The following is a 15442-nucleotide window of genomic DNA, read 5'->3' as shown; positions in this document are numbered from 1 at the left end:
ACCCTCTATGTTCATCCATGTTGTTACTCTTCATCCATTCATCTGCTGACGGACACTTGGGTTGGCTCCATTGGTTGGCTATTGTCAATAATGCTACAGTAAATAAACATAGGGGTGCATATATCTTTTTGAATTAGTGCTTTCATTTTCTTTGGGTATCCAGTAGTGGAATTACTAGATCATATGGTAATTCTATTTTCAATTTTTTGAGCATCCACCATGCTATTTTCCATAGTGGTTGCCCCAGTTTGTGTTCCCACCAACGTACATGAGTGTTCCTTTTTCTCCACATCCCTACCAACACTTGTTATTTCTTGTCTTTTTGATTCGAGCCATTCTGACAGGTATAAGGTGATACCTCATTATGGTTTTGATGTGTGTTTCCCTCATGAGTAGTGATGTTGAGCATCTTTCCATGTGTCTGTTAGCCATCTGTATGTCTTTGGAAAAATGTTATTCAGGTCCTCTGCCTGGATTGGATTATTGGGGGTTTTTTGATGTGGAGGTATATAAGCAGCTCTTTCTAATCTGTGCTTCCTGAACTTCAGTGAACATAAGATTGAAGGTGCTTATTAAATTGTAGATTTCTGAGCCGGATCTTTAAAAAAAATTTATTCGTTCGATTAAGTAGAGCTGTAAAAAAATTATAACATGCATTACAGGTGATTGTGATACTGGTGTTCTGTCAGTCATGCTTAGAGAAACATGATTAAATATGTCTTGGTGTTTATATCTCTGCATGTGTGCCTTTTGGGTGGAATACCTTTTCCATCTCTTCCACCTCTCTATTTGTTGGGCTTGTTAACTTTTCATTCCTTACGATTTGGTAAATACGATTATTATTATGAAGAGCCCCTGTACATACCTCTGATGACACTACTATAATCATTAATATACTTGTCTTCCCCATACATCAGTTTCTTGAGAAGGACCACTACTTTCACTTCTTCATTTCTTAACTTCCAGCTTCTCAGTGTCTTTTTTTTTTATGCCATAATTGATTTATTTAGTAAATTGTAGTTTTACAAATTGAATTTTCTGCTAGTATGAAAAGCAGCTTAGTTGTAAATAAGGATGCTATTTTTTTTTTAAGATTTTCTTTTTAAGCAATCTCTATATCTCTATACCCAATGCAGGGCTCAAACTCACCACCCTGATTACAAATATGTGCTAAAATGTTTATTGAGTGAATTAAAACTATATAAGTTCCTTGAAGACAGGGACAGTGTCTTATCTTTCATAGTCACTGGCAAGCACCAGGCCCTCAATATTTGTTTAATCCTTGCTAGTCAAACTGAGGTCTATGGATGTAGTCCCCAGGGGCTCTGTGAACCCTATGAAGTTTTTTTTTTTTTGCCATTTTCCTTTTGAGCTAGGAAAAAAGTTTAAGTCTGTTTAAAGTGATTTTGGATGACCACCACTTTATGCTGAATACTGCTATGAGATTTCAACGCAAATGCTTATTTGTGCTTGATGATGTTGGCACAAAGATCACCTAAAGACCTAGTTTAGGGATGCCTTGGTGGTTCAGTCGTTAAGCGTCTGCCTTTGATTCAAGTCATGATCCCAGGGTCCTGGGATCCAGCTCCCTGCTCCGCGGGAAGCCTGCTTCTCCCTCTCCCACTCCCCCTGCTTGTGTTCCCTCTCTCGCTGTGTCTCTCTCTGTCAAATAAATAAATAAATAAAATCTTTAAAAAAAAAAAAAGACCTAGTTTAACATAATGTTTCTCTAAATCCAAATCTACAAAGAAAAATCCTCCCTCCCTCTGTTGCAGGGTTTTGTGTGTTACTTAATTTTGACCAACAGCTAACTAAGCAAACACTATTCTGAAGTCTGACCTCTTCATACTCCTTGAAGACTCCCTATGCAATTTTTCCTCTTTTTGCATATGTATGGGATATTGTCTTTCTCCATCTTACTGGTTTAAAAAATTTTTTTTCAATACAGGATATATACTTGGTATAAATTTCAAATGTTTAAAGACCTTTCAGAAGTATTCTTACTTTTAATGAAACCTCATAACGTTTATTCCTTATCCTTCCTGTTACTCAAGTAGATACGTCCTTCTCTTGAATTCCCTTGATCCTGGAGCCCTGAACTTTGAACTTTTGCCAACTTCTCTGAGGAGGTCTTCTGAGGTTCAACTAAACATTCAGATTTACAAGACTATCATAGGCCATACTTGGCGCTAGGTCTCCCTGGTCTACAGGACAGGAGCCACAGTTTATCAGAGGTTAGCATCAGTCGTTAGTGTCTATACGAGACCATGTAGGAGTACAGTCAGCCATCCAGAAACTATTTTCTTTGGCTTCTCAGGTGACTGGTCAGGTAGAAGGAGACAAGGTCCATTTTGGGAGGATGAGAGTCATGACTTACTCTTACGCCCTTCAGAGCCAAGATTTCTTGTAACAAGCATAGGCAGAGTTTCCAGGTTCCCTGCAAGGGACATGCCAGTTAGAAGAGTCACTGTATCTTTGGGAAGTTTAAATCTGTGGCATTCTCATCAAATATTTATAGTTTTCTCAGTCTGGACACAACTTATTTACCAATCAAGAGTCATTTTAATTTGCCAAGCAATATAGTAAATTAACAGGTTTTAGGGTAACAGGTAGAAAGTTGACTAAAGACCGAAATCTCACACAGTGGAGGAAAGAGTTTTGTTAAGCATTTGCCCATACTTTTCTTATGGCATTATCCTATTTTTGCCTTGTGTAGTGGTTTTTGTGTACCTCTTTTTGCTAACCCTGCCATTCCTCCCAAGATCAGAAACTCTTAGAGTGATAGGAGTATGTTTTAGATTTCTTTATCCTGTCTTTACCTTAACCACATAGTGAATACTATCATAGAACTATTCATTGAATTACAGTTTGTATGCTCCTTTGACTGTAAGGTAAATCCACCAAAAAACTTAGAAAAAATTTTATGACTGAGATTTATCGTAGATGGAAACAAAGTATAGGAATAAACTTTCTGGGTGAAGTGATATAAACAATGGTGTCCTCCAGCATGATTAGGGTTGCTCTTATTTTAATGTCTATATGACTTCTTTAGAATAGGGACTGCATAATGATGTGTCCAGATTCATTCTTTTATATACTGAAGCATATGTTAGTGGTGATAACATACAAATTTGAGAATACTGTAAGCAGAAATGGCAAATGTTTCTCTATGGACAAGGACAGAAATACTAAGATAAGGTGATTTTTTGACTTTGGTATAAGAATCCAGAAAATAATGAGCATCATGAGATCATCATCACTTTCTACAGAGTATCTTATATTCATGGCTGGAGTACCCTGCCTTTCTGTCTGCCACATCTTATCGAAGAAATGAGTGGATCTGAAGAAAGATAAATGATCACCAGGGCTTAAGGGGCTGTGTTATAAAGATGGTTAATAAGGAGTGCCTTGCTGGCTTTGTTGGTAGAGCATGCGATTCTTGATATCAGGGTCATGAGTTCAAGCCCCACTTTAAGTGTAGAGATTACTTTAAAAAGAATTTTTTTTTTTAAAGATGCTTAGTAAGATTGAGACCTGTATGTGGAGAGAGAGAGAGAGAGAGAGAGAGAGTGCACAAGCAGGGGGAGAAGCAGAGGGAGAGGGAGAAGTAGCCTTCCCACTGAGCTGGTGCCTGATGTGTGGGACTCAATCCCAGGACCTGGAGATCATGACCTGAGCCGAAGGCAGACGCTTAACCAACCGAGCCACTCAGGCACCTGAAAAAGATAATTTTAAACATTTAAAAAATCTCTGCTACCAATGATAGAGATTTCCTTGCTTGCTTAGCTTTTGTGTCAAAATTATAAATGATTGGAGCAGTGACTGGAACTAAAATTAGAACATTAATCCCATTCTGTTTTTCCACCATTTTCTATTTCTTATTTTTTTGGTAGTAAATAACTGTTATCACAGTAATAGATCCTTGCCTCTTGGAGCTTATCATGTTATTAAAAAAGACAAGGAAGTTAAGTATAGAAAAATGATGTATGTATATCGCTGTGTGTCCCTGTTAGATTAATGATGCATATATATAAAGTGTAGCAGTAAAATGTATTTTATGTCACTGAGTAATACTCTGAATCGCTGATCTAGAATCTTAAAACCTTATTATATGAACATTACAGATTCATGATTACAGATTACATTTCTTGATGTAAAGTTTAGTCTTTTATTATGGGAAGAATCATGTATTTATGGATTCAACTTTAAGAAAATATATTTTTAAAATCTGCTTTACAAAGGGATTACCAAGGAACTATTTTATTTCAAGGCAGTTATTTCAGTATAATTTTGAGAGTTATGGGAGTATACTTTTAAAAAAGATTAAACTTTAAAAGGACTTAGCACATACTTAGTGCTCAATATTTATTAAATGATTTAAATATCAACAGTGTTTTGATACCTTGCAAATTTAGTGATTTATTTAAAACAGGTGTAGCTAGATCTTGTACTTAGAATCACAGTTGGAAGTTTGAATTACTATGGAGCTAAGGTTTTAAAATAATTGAAAAGCAATTTCAGACTGAATAGTTACACCTGAGACATTTCTGAAGAAACAAGTAGTGTTGCATATCTGCATAATGTATTATAGTTGAGAAAATGCATCTTCATATCCTTTCTATCATTTGAGTTTCATCCATATTGCTGGGAAGAAGGTGAAAGGGGTATATTAATCCCCACATTATAAATAAAAAGTTCAACTTTAGAAAGGTGACTACTCAGCTGTACCCATTGAATGGTCAACCTTAGACATATGTCCCAATTCCATGCTTTTTAAAAACGTTTTAATTAATTGATTGATTAATCTCTGCACCCCACATGGGGCTCCAACTTACAATCCTGAGATGAAGAGTTGAATGCTCTTCTGACTAAGCCAGCCGGGCACCCCCATGTTCTTTTTGAGAGAGAAGACTCTAACTTGTTAATTTTGATGGCGTTTGAAAGAAAGAAATAAATCCATGTGATAAGATGGTTGATAGCATACAAAAATATTACATGAGAGGTAATAAATTAATGCAGTAAATAAATGCTATAGGAATCCATAGGATTTATAAAAATTTTGATGAGTTGAAGCAGTTAGGAAAGTGCTCCTTGAGCATGTGAAGTAAGCTTTGAGAACGGCGTTGAAATCAAGGTTGAGATTCCACAGGTAGAGGCTTAGAAATAGAAATGCCCAGGATATCTTCCTGAATTTGGGAGGAAAGGGAATATATATACCTTTCTTAGAGGTATACCTGTATACCATTCTTAAAGGTACCTATTGAATAAAGGATATCAAATGTAAGAAAAAAGGCTGGGGAACTTAAACTTTTTAGTAAGGAAGTACAAAAATATATACAACAGTAGGGAGAACCATGTAATAATACCAAGTGGGTATTACTCAGCTTCAGTGGTATTCAAAGTTTTACCCATCTTGTTTCATCTATCTTACAGTTTTATTGAAATATTTTAAGGCAAATCCCCACATCATTTTACCTGTTTTGTTCAGTATACATCATTTACAGATAAGGATTTTTTAAAACCACAATACTATTATTTCATATGACAAAATTAACACTTTCTTAATATAAAATACCGAATTCATCTTCAGATTTCCCTTACTTTTCTCAAAACTGTCTTTTTGTAATCAGTGTATTCAAATTGGCATCCAGACAAAATCCACACACTGTATTTGTTTGAAATATCTTTGAATCTCTTTTCATCTGCAGCAACCTTTTAAATTTGTTTTCCCTCATACCATATACTGGTAAAAACTGTCTTTTGTTCTATAGGAAGTTTTAACGTTCTGTATTTGGCCTGTCGCTTCCTTTTGTCATCATGTGTTAATCTACTTACCCCCATGTTTCTATAAACTGGTATGTAGACCTAGAGATGTGATTAGCTTCAGATTTGTTTTTTCCCCTCTCTCATTTTCCTTCCCTTTTCTTTTCAGCATGATACTTTAAATGTGGGACCTTGTACTTTCTGTTGCTTAGTATTAGAGGGGCACATAAAACTTGGTTGTCTAACTTTCAATGATGATAAAAAGATCAAGAGGTTCAGGTGTTGTCAGCCTTATCTATCCATCAACTTTCATCCTTTCAAGGTTTTAGCATCCATTGGCTATCTGTTGCCTAAATCCATCATCTCTAGAGGGTTGAAAATTTGTGATTTTTCTACTTTGATCGTTCCTTCTGCATTTATTAGCTATTAGGGAACTTCCAAAAGAAGCAGTCAGTATCTGAGCGTTGGCTTAGTCAACGAGAGCATATTTCTTTTTTAAGAGAGCATATTTTTTAATTTGATTTTAGAGCCAAGTTGCATATTAGAAACTCTCTTTATGCATTTCATGTCTTCAATTTGTGGGAAACAGAATTCAGAGTTTTGAAAAAGAGAGTTCATCTACAAATTCTGTTTTGACTATTTGGCCATACCTTATTGCATGTATCTACCTATATTTATTTTTAAAGATTCATTTATTTATTTTAGAGCATGTGAGAACAGGGATGGGGCAGAGGGAGAGGGAAAGAAGCAGACTCCCTGCTGAGCTCAGAGCCAGATGCAGGGCTCCATCTCATGACCTTGAGATCATGACCTGAGACAAAACCAAGAGTTGGATGCTCAACCGACTGAGGCACCCAGACACCCCACTTATTGCTCATATATTATGAATATTTTAATTACGTGTTATTTTTTTAACACTTTGAATTCTCAGATTAGAGAGTGATTATCTTTTGGGAAGTTTCCCATGGATAGAGAGTATCTTTTTGATAGTGATCATTGTTTCAGTGATTTAAGAACACATACAAAGCCGGGGCGCCTGGGTGGCTCAGTTGGTTAAGCATCTGACTCTTGATTTCAGTTCAGGTCATGATCTCAGGGTTGTGGGATCAAGCCCCACATCAGGCTCCACACTCAGCATGGAGTCTGCTTGGGATTCTTTCTCTCAGCCTCTGCCCCTCCCTGTGCTTGCTCTCTCAAAATAAAATCTTAAAAAAAAAAAAAAAAAAACTACATACATAGCCATATATGAATGAGTACAAATAAGTATTCTGCTATTTGAAAAGTGACATGAAAATTGTGTAGGTAAAATCTTATCTGGAGGATGAACAAAGTACCATGATTTATGTTTTAATACAAAATTTTTATAGGAGTATTATGCTAATGTAGTTTCTTTATTGATAAATGTTATATCTGCATATTGGTGTTTGTGTGTATGCTAAACAGTACTGTAGCAACTGTTTACATAAAAATTTGTTATTGCATATTATCCCTTTAGCCTGGACATTAGAAATTTTTTAAAGCTTTATGAAAGATTTTGAGGGACACTCCTGTGACCTCAGTATAGTGATTTTTGTTACTGTGAGTTCCTGCCAAGGTGTTACCCCTATGTAAATATGGTAGGTTTGCTTGGATTTAATCAATCATTTTTTTGATTGGATATTTAAATGATTTCTCCTCTTAGATATTGTTTTATGAATACTATTACAATAAACATCTCAAATCTGCAGGTCTTTATCTAGTGGGAATTAATTTTCTTAGGATAAATTCCCAAAAATGGAGTTACTAGATCAAAGGATGTTTGACTTTTGGTATTTGTCACAAAGTTGTTTTCATGTTTACCATGTTATGGAAATGCAGAGCTTTGAGGATATTTAGCACCATAGGACTTTTAAAGAATATTTTTAAAGATATATGTTGTTGTATTACTTTTTTTTTTAAATTCTATCTTACAGGGGTTCCTGGGTGGCTCAGTCGTTTAAGCATCTGCCTTCAGCTTAGGTCATGATCCCAGGGTCCTGGGATCGAGCCCTTCTGCGGGAGGCCTGCTCCTCCCTCTCCCACTCACCCTGCTTGTGTTCCCTCTCTGCCTGTGTCTCTGTCAAATAAAGAAAATCTTTTAAAAAAATAAATTCTATCTTATAGTTCAGGAAAAATCCTTAAAATGTATCAGCCAAATTTTTTAAAACAGGAACTGTTAACCTTCTTTTTAAAATTACTTTTAGTATAAGCAGCAGCATTAGAAATGAGGATCTTGGTAAAGAATTTCTGCTTTCTTTCACTGCCAAATTGTCAGTGGTGCAACTTTAATTTGAATCATAAGGTTATGCATTTGTGACTTATTTACATGCTTGAACTTAACTGCTTTTGTGCTGAAAGTTTTTTATGTGTAACCATTAACTACTCCAAAATACCAAAGTTTTTGCCACACTCTTTAGTAGCATATTCAGAGTTTGATCTAAATCTTTAAGTGTGAGTCTGTTTTGACCAAAATACCTCCATGTTGCCTTAATAATGGTATTATAGATCAGGAATTGCCAAAATTCCACTTCTTCCTTCAACGTAATTATTTAAAAAGATTTTATTTATTTAATTTATTTGAGAAAGAGGGCATGCTTGAGCACAAGTGGTGGGAGGGGCAGAGGGAGAGGAAGAGAGAGAATCCTCAAGCAGCCTCCCAGCTGAGCATAGAACCCAGCACAGGGCTCAATCCCAGGACCCTGAGATCATGACTCGAGCTGAAATCAAGAGTCGGATGCTTAGCTGACTGAGCCACCCACGAGCCCTGACTTCTTCCTTCTATGTAATTTTTGAAGAATTTTAAAGCAGTCGATATTGTAAATCATTCAAAGGCAGTTTGCTAATATCTGTCCCATTTTATATGCCTTTACCCTTTTGTTGAGCATTTCTGCCTCCAGGGATCCATGCCGTGGAAATATTCCCATGTATTTTAAGAAAATATATTGAACGGTGTACAAATGCAGTGATACCTTTAACAGTGAAAAATAGAAACAAATATTCACCAAGGGGAAATTGTTTTTTTTTTTAAGAATTTTAATTTAGAGAGCGTGCATAAGTGGGGGGAGGGGCAGAGGCAGAGGGAGAAAGAGACTGTCAAGCGGACTCTGTGCTGAGCGTGGAGCCCGTTCTGGGGCTGGATCGCACAATCCTGAGATCATGACCTGAGCGGAAATAAGTCCGACACTTAACTGACTGAGCCCCCCTGGCGCCCTCCCCCCAGGGAAATTGTTAATTAAACTATGTACATTTATATAATGAAGTCAGCAATTACTACCAGAAATAAGGTAGATAAGTATTGACATTGAAAGATGGAAAAAGCAAATTATGAAACAGCAAATATAGTATATTCTTATTTTTTATAATTTTTTAAAAGATTTTTTACTTATTTATTTGACAGAACAAGCAGGGGGAGTGGCAAGCAGAGGGAGAGGGAGAAGCAGGCTTCCCGCCAAGCAGGGAGCCTGATGCAGGGCTCGATCCCAGGACCCTGGGGTCATGACCTGAGCCGAAGGCAGATGCTTAACCAAATGAGCCACCCAGGCGCCCCAGTATATTCTCATTTTTTAAAATAAACAGCTCTAAGATATATTTACGGATAGAAAAAATTTGGAGGGAGTTACATGGCATCTTAACATGGGTATGTTTGAGTTTTGGATGAAGACATGGCCTTTCACTTTTTTATGCAATGAGAATGTGTTGATTTTAAATTAAAAAAACATTTCTTTCTTAAAAGAAGGAGTAATAAGCAAATAATGTTTAAAATAACCACATAAACATTAGGTGAGTATTGATTTTCAGAGTATTCAGAACATTTTGGAGGCTCTTCTGTAATTTCCTCCAGAGCCACGTGACAGCCTCGGTTTGTGCCCTTTCTCTCCTGCTTTTGGGGCACTGGGTCTCAGGGCAGCAGCCACTCCGGCCGGACTGCGACTTTGTACAGGGGAGTGAGGGTGAGCAGTGTATCAAGAAGCAGTGGACTGTAGAAATATGACAGCTGGAGTGTGACTACATTAAGAAGTCTTAAACCATGAACAGTGCGAACAGTATTGAGTTCTAAGGGCAAGTTTTGAATGAGAGATAGGATCAGGAGGATCATGAAAGAATCTCAGTTGGTGGCTGTGGTAAGAATAAAGACACAGATACAAGTCATGTTTTGGGTATGCAAGGCAGAAATTAATTTCATTGTGAATTGGCTTCAGAGGTGGGTTCACTACCACCATTGATCAATAGGAATTACCAGGATAGTGTTCAGGAGGACTGATATGAGTAAGGAAACTTGGAAAGTGATAGATGTATAATGCTAGGCCAGGGAGTTTGTATGTCAGTCACAGTGGGTGGGTTGTTAGTCCCAGTTGTGTCAGTTGATGGTCAGGTCATCATCACTTAACCATTGCAGATGAGAACTGCTGATCTTACTCTACCACTGGCTGCTGCTTATATTTTTTCATAAGCAAACCTTGGTCCAGTGTGAGGTTTCCTATTTCTTAACTTTAATATTTTCCAAGGCTCCGTTACATTTTGGCACTAACACATACATACAGTTTTGAACATGGAAATGTATACTTCACATTGACATTGGGGTCCATGTGGATTCAGTGTGTTCTTCGTCCTGTTTAAATTATTTCTGCCACTTTTCTCCTCCCCTGTGCGTAGTGTCTCCAGTGCCACTGAGTATATTAAATAATGTTTAATTTCTAGTAATTTTTCCTAACGAGAGGGAAACTGTATTTGGACTTGGAGGTGAGACATTTATTTTACTTAAAAGTTTTGTTGTTAGGACACAGAATCTAGATAGGATATATATGATATATCTTGTCCACAAGGTGTCTACCTACTATAAAAAGACATTTGTATAGATGATGAAATAAATGCTTATAATTTTAAATGGATGAACAGAACAAAAATGAGTGGAATTCTCTTTAATGCAACTTTTTCCCCTCCAGACCAGAATCTGTAGAAGCTAGCCCTGTGGTAGTTGAGAAATCCAACAGTTATCCCCACCAGTTATATACCAGCAGCTCGCATCATTCACACAGTTACATCGGTTTGCCCTATGCGGTAAGTGTCCAGCATTTCTCTGGAAGGGTATTTTTTATATCTAGAAGTTGAAAGTAGATGTTTGTGGTATTGTGCCTAAAACAGAATATTTAAAAAAAACAATACTTGGTTTATATTATCTAAATAATTAGTTAGGTATGTAATTTAATTTTTTATTGCTCGAACTATATTTACTCGAGGGATTAAAATTTTAGAAGAGGCATTCTCTAGAAGTTTTATTATTATGCATTTTATGCTTTAGTAGTTTGGTGTTATAATTCTTTACCTTCTCTGTAAAAAATCATAGGCTTGTATTTACTATCTACTGTTGATTCTAAATTATATAGTAATTTATACAGTAAATTATATAATTGCCAGTTATTGAGCACTTATGTGCCAGACTTTAAACATTTTTACATATATTATCTCATTTAATCTTCAAAACCAACCTCATGAGATGGGCATAATTTTCATCCCCATTTCATAGCTGAAAAAGTGAAGGTTTATCTAAATTAACTCATTCACTGTTACATAGGTAATAAGGGGCACAAGTTAGATTGAAAAAGTTACAGAACCGGATGCATTTGTGATACTATCCAGGTACAATTATGAGGGATTTTTACCACTGGGACCAGAGTAAAAACCAAATTTTTAAAAATCTTCTGTTATATACTTTATAGTGATAATGTTATTAGTTGTTTTTGTTATTCTTTAGTCACCATGTTCCTGAGGTTTTTTTTTTTTAAGCCCTATCTTCACATCTTGTACCTGCTTCTATCTTGAAGGCGGAGCTCTTTGACCATAGGACTTTGAGGATGTCTTTGGATTAGGGAGGTGAGGGCATGGAGTTTGAGGGAAGTCACTGTGCGGGTGACTGAGGTTGTAGATAGACATTCTCACTTACTAGTATGGTTTAATACCTAGCTTTACCAAGTAATTATTTTAAAGGTATTAGGGAAGAAATGGGCCAATTTCATATTTCTTGAATATTCAGATTAAGGATTGACTTTTATTTAAGTTCATATTGTTGTTGAAGTTATGTTGTGCTGTATTTGTGTTCAATTATCCAGGACCATAATTATGGTGCTCGTCCTCCTCCAACACCTCCGGCTTCCCCTCCTCCATCAGTTCTTATTAGCAAAAATGAAGTAGGCATATTTACCACTCCTAATTTTGATGAAACTTCCAGTGCCACTACAATCAGCACATCTGAGGATGGAAGTTATGGTACTGATGTAACCAGGTGCATATGTGGTTTTACACATGATGATGGATACATGATCTGTTGTGACAAATGCAGGTAAAATATTTTACATCGTTAGTTTCCTTTTCTTGAATGCTGCTAACCTTTGTTAATCTTAGAAAAGATAAAGTCACTTTTATAGGAATTGATGAATGCATTTCTTTGGATGCATTGCTACTATCAATGCAGTGTGTTTTGCTAGAAAAATCCCCCATGGGAAAGAAGCTCTGTTAGAGTTTATTAGAAATCCTCATTGTTAACTGAGTAATAGGCAATCAGTTCTGAACTTTATTCATATAGGATCCCATCTCTCTTTTTGCTCATTCAGTAATAATACAACTACATATAGCGGTAGACAAGATAGAAAAATGAGCCCTCTGAATTTCCTTTGGAATTATTTGTGCTGTACAGTCAACTTATTTTCCAGTTTGGGGGAATTATACATTTTGATTGATGTTTGTTTGACCTGACTCTCTCACCTCCTTTTGACTTGAACCTTGCAGCACTCTGGAGTCTCCTTGAACCAGAACCACAGTCTCCCCTCCCCCAACCCTGGTTCAACCACCAAGAAAGGCCTCCTCCCCTAGAGAAGGTGTGATTGGGACAGAAAGTGGGGTTTTGTTTTCGTTTTTTGGTTTTTGGTTTTTTTTTTGGTGGGGGAGGGAGTTGGGGAGGATGGAGAGGGAACTGTAGGATTTCAGCCTGAAAGTTAATGAGTCCATCCCCTGCACAAGAGTGGATAACAGGATTTAAGCAGTGTACTGTAGGGGGGTAAGAAATTTTGGTGGCTTTACACAATTTCCTAGGTCAGATCTTTGTGGCATAGCTTCATTATTTGATTTGAAATAGAATAAGATATACCCATATTTGAGTGTGAATGTAAAAATACATCTTAGAGCCAAATATAAATTACTTTGCATTATTTGTAGTATTGTTCCCATCTATTACATGATTAGGAGTTCGATGTTACTGATATAAACATGCATGTAGGGTTATATTTCAAAAAGTTGATTTACCTTTTTTTTTTTTTTAAAGATTTTATTTATTTTTTCGACAGAGAGAGACACAGCAAGAGAGGGAATACAAGCAGGGGGAGTGGGAGAGGGAGAAGCAGACTCCCCATGGAGCAGGGAGCCTGATGTGGGGCTGGATCCCAGGACCCTGGGATCATGACCTGAGCCGAAGGCAGACACTTAATGACTGAGCCACCCAGGCGCCCCAAGTTGATTTACCTTTGCCAGAAAGGGGGGAAATTAGTCTTAATTGGAAAGTGAAATTTGATATTTTTATGTAAAGATGTGATATTTTGAGTTAGTTTTAATAAAAATATATTGTATCTTTTAAAATTTAAAAATACTCATTACCTGTGACACATATCATTACTATGAACAGTCACCTCAGTACATTTATTCAGGAGGTAAATTTAAAAACTAAAAAAAAAAAAAAACAACTAATAACTTGTTTTCTTCATTTTTTTAAAATAACTAATTAGAAAATCTCAATTCATATTTTAACTGATCATATAATAGCTGATCTTGTCTAATGTGATAAATTACATACCATTTGGCAGTGTTTTCATTTTAATGCAGTGTTTTCTTTCGATTTCATTACAATGATCTAGATATAATATAAAATTATCTCAATTAGAAAATAGTGAAATAGTCCTTAGGATTTATACCTAACTACAAATTCTTGAAGGACCAGTTCAGTTTTTGGACTGTTCAAGGTGTTTGCTTCTCAGCAACTGCTCTCTGTTATGAATCTGTTTTCTGTTGTTCTATTTTTCTACTGCTTAATCTGTAGTATACTTGCAAGGCTTTATCTTTATTCCTCTCTCCTTGGGTTGTATGTCCTCTGTGTATGTCCATGTGCCTACCGCCTATACTCCTGTCTTTCAAGTTTGACATCTAGAGCTCAGATCATTTATTCACTTTCTAGTTTTGTTTCTTCTGTTGTCTGCATGACATTATTACTTACCCCCCAACTTTAATTGAGTTTGTTATTCTAACCCACCTTGTCAGGTGCGATGCTTTTCTTTCTTTTTCCTCCACATCTTATATTCTATTACCTTCCACTTCCTTACCAGTTCTTTCCCAACAGTCTCAGTTTAGAAGTGAAGAGCATATGATAGTTAACTCAGTAGGGATATATTTGAAATGGCTAATTATTATGTAAAGAGTAATTAAGACTGTTTTTAGGAACAGCATATATATATATCTCATATATTTTAGGAACAGGCATGTATATATATCAACTTTGGACCAATTAAAGTCTTGGCAACAAAGTTTAATAATAGTAAAAATTGAGAGGTTGCCTCAAGCTAATCCACGTATTCCATAAAAATAATTTGAAGACAGAATAGGTTTAATCCCTTTCCTCATGGAATGTATCTTGGATTCTTTAACGTTGTCTTCTCTGCCGCATTCTAGTTCTTTCTTTAAGGTTAGGAATGTCGGAAAATCCTTAGTTGGTTTTTCTACTTTGAGTTTCTTAACTTCTTTGAATTAACTGTATACCGTCAAAGCACCTCTAGTTTTACCTGGTGCCCATTAGAGGAAATTTATACACATCCTGATATTCCAAGTCCTATATAATCTGACTGCACTTTACTAATCCAGTTCTACCCCTTGTATTTCTCAGAATGAAAATCCCCCTCATATAGATTAACTGACTTCTGGCTATTGCTCCTCGTATCTATCTCCTTGAGAAAACGGTGCTATAATGATATCTTTTTTTTCTAATCTCCCAAATGAGGTTTTATTCAAGTCCATTATTCTCCAGGGTGCTTTTCCCATTAACTTCAAATAGTATGGACATCTTCACATTGTGGCTTTTGATAATATTTGTAATGTATACCTTTCACATTTAAAAGTTATATTTGCTTTAGAAATATATATATATGTATATATATATATATATAATATCCTATATTTGTCCTCTTTGCATCTCAAAGTTTTATCTCCGCAAGGACATATTTCTGTGAATTCCTCACAGCACCTTTTACAGTGCTAAACTCAAAGTGGGCGCTTACTAAGTGATAGTTAAATAGAATATCAAATCTTAAGGTTGATTCTATTAATATTTTATATGTTCTGCTTTTTTCTTTAAGCGTTTGGCAACATATTGACTGCATGGGGATTGACAGGCAGCATATTCCTGATACATATTTATGTGAACGTTGTCAGCCAAGGTAAGCTGTGCATACTTGTAAGATTGCCAGTAAATTTACTGAAGTAATCTTCAGTTAATAGAAGTTTATGTATGAATTCTGGATTAAACAATTAATGGATTACTGTGTTTCATCAATTCTAAGATACACTTTTTATTTTTATTTATTTTTTTTGTATTCTGACATCTCTAAAATCAGGAAGAATCATTCCA

General features: G+C 35.9%; 1 protein-coding gene across 2 annotated transcripts in view; it reads left to right on the top strand.

The window, feature by feature from the left end:
- Positions 1 to 15442, top strand: part of KMT2E (lysine methyltransferase 2E (inactive)) — a 90667-nt gene that overhangs the window by 32422 nt on the left and 42803 nt on the right. For both annotated transcript variants that reach the window (XM_025872742.2, XM_025872741.2), the window contains 3 exons: positions 10725 to 10839; positions 11889 to 12118; positions 15171 to 15251. In XM_025872742.2, coding sequence (XP_025728527.1) covers positions 10725 to 10839; positions 11889 to 12118; positions 15171 to 15251 — 426 coding nt within the window. The remainder of the gene's footprint in view (positions 1 to 10724; positions 10840 to 11888; positions 12119 to 15170; positions 15252 to 15442) is intronic.

Source organism: Callorhinus ursinus, unplaced genomic scaffold (assembly GCF_003265705.2).
Source record: "Callorhinus ursinus isolate GAN/ISIS: 27379988/994484 unplaced genomic scaffold, GSC_fseal_2.0 scaffold12, whole genome shotgun sequence".
NCBI classification, from domain to species: Eukaryota; Metazoa; Chordata; class Mammalia; order Carnivora; family Otariidae; genus Callorhinus; species Callorhinus ursinus.
This window is presented reverse-complemented; position numbering and strand designations above follow the sequence as displayed.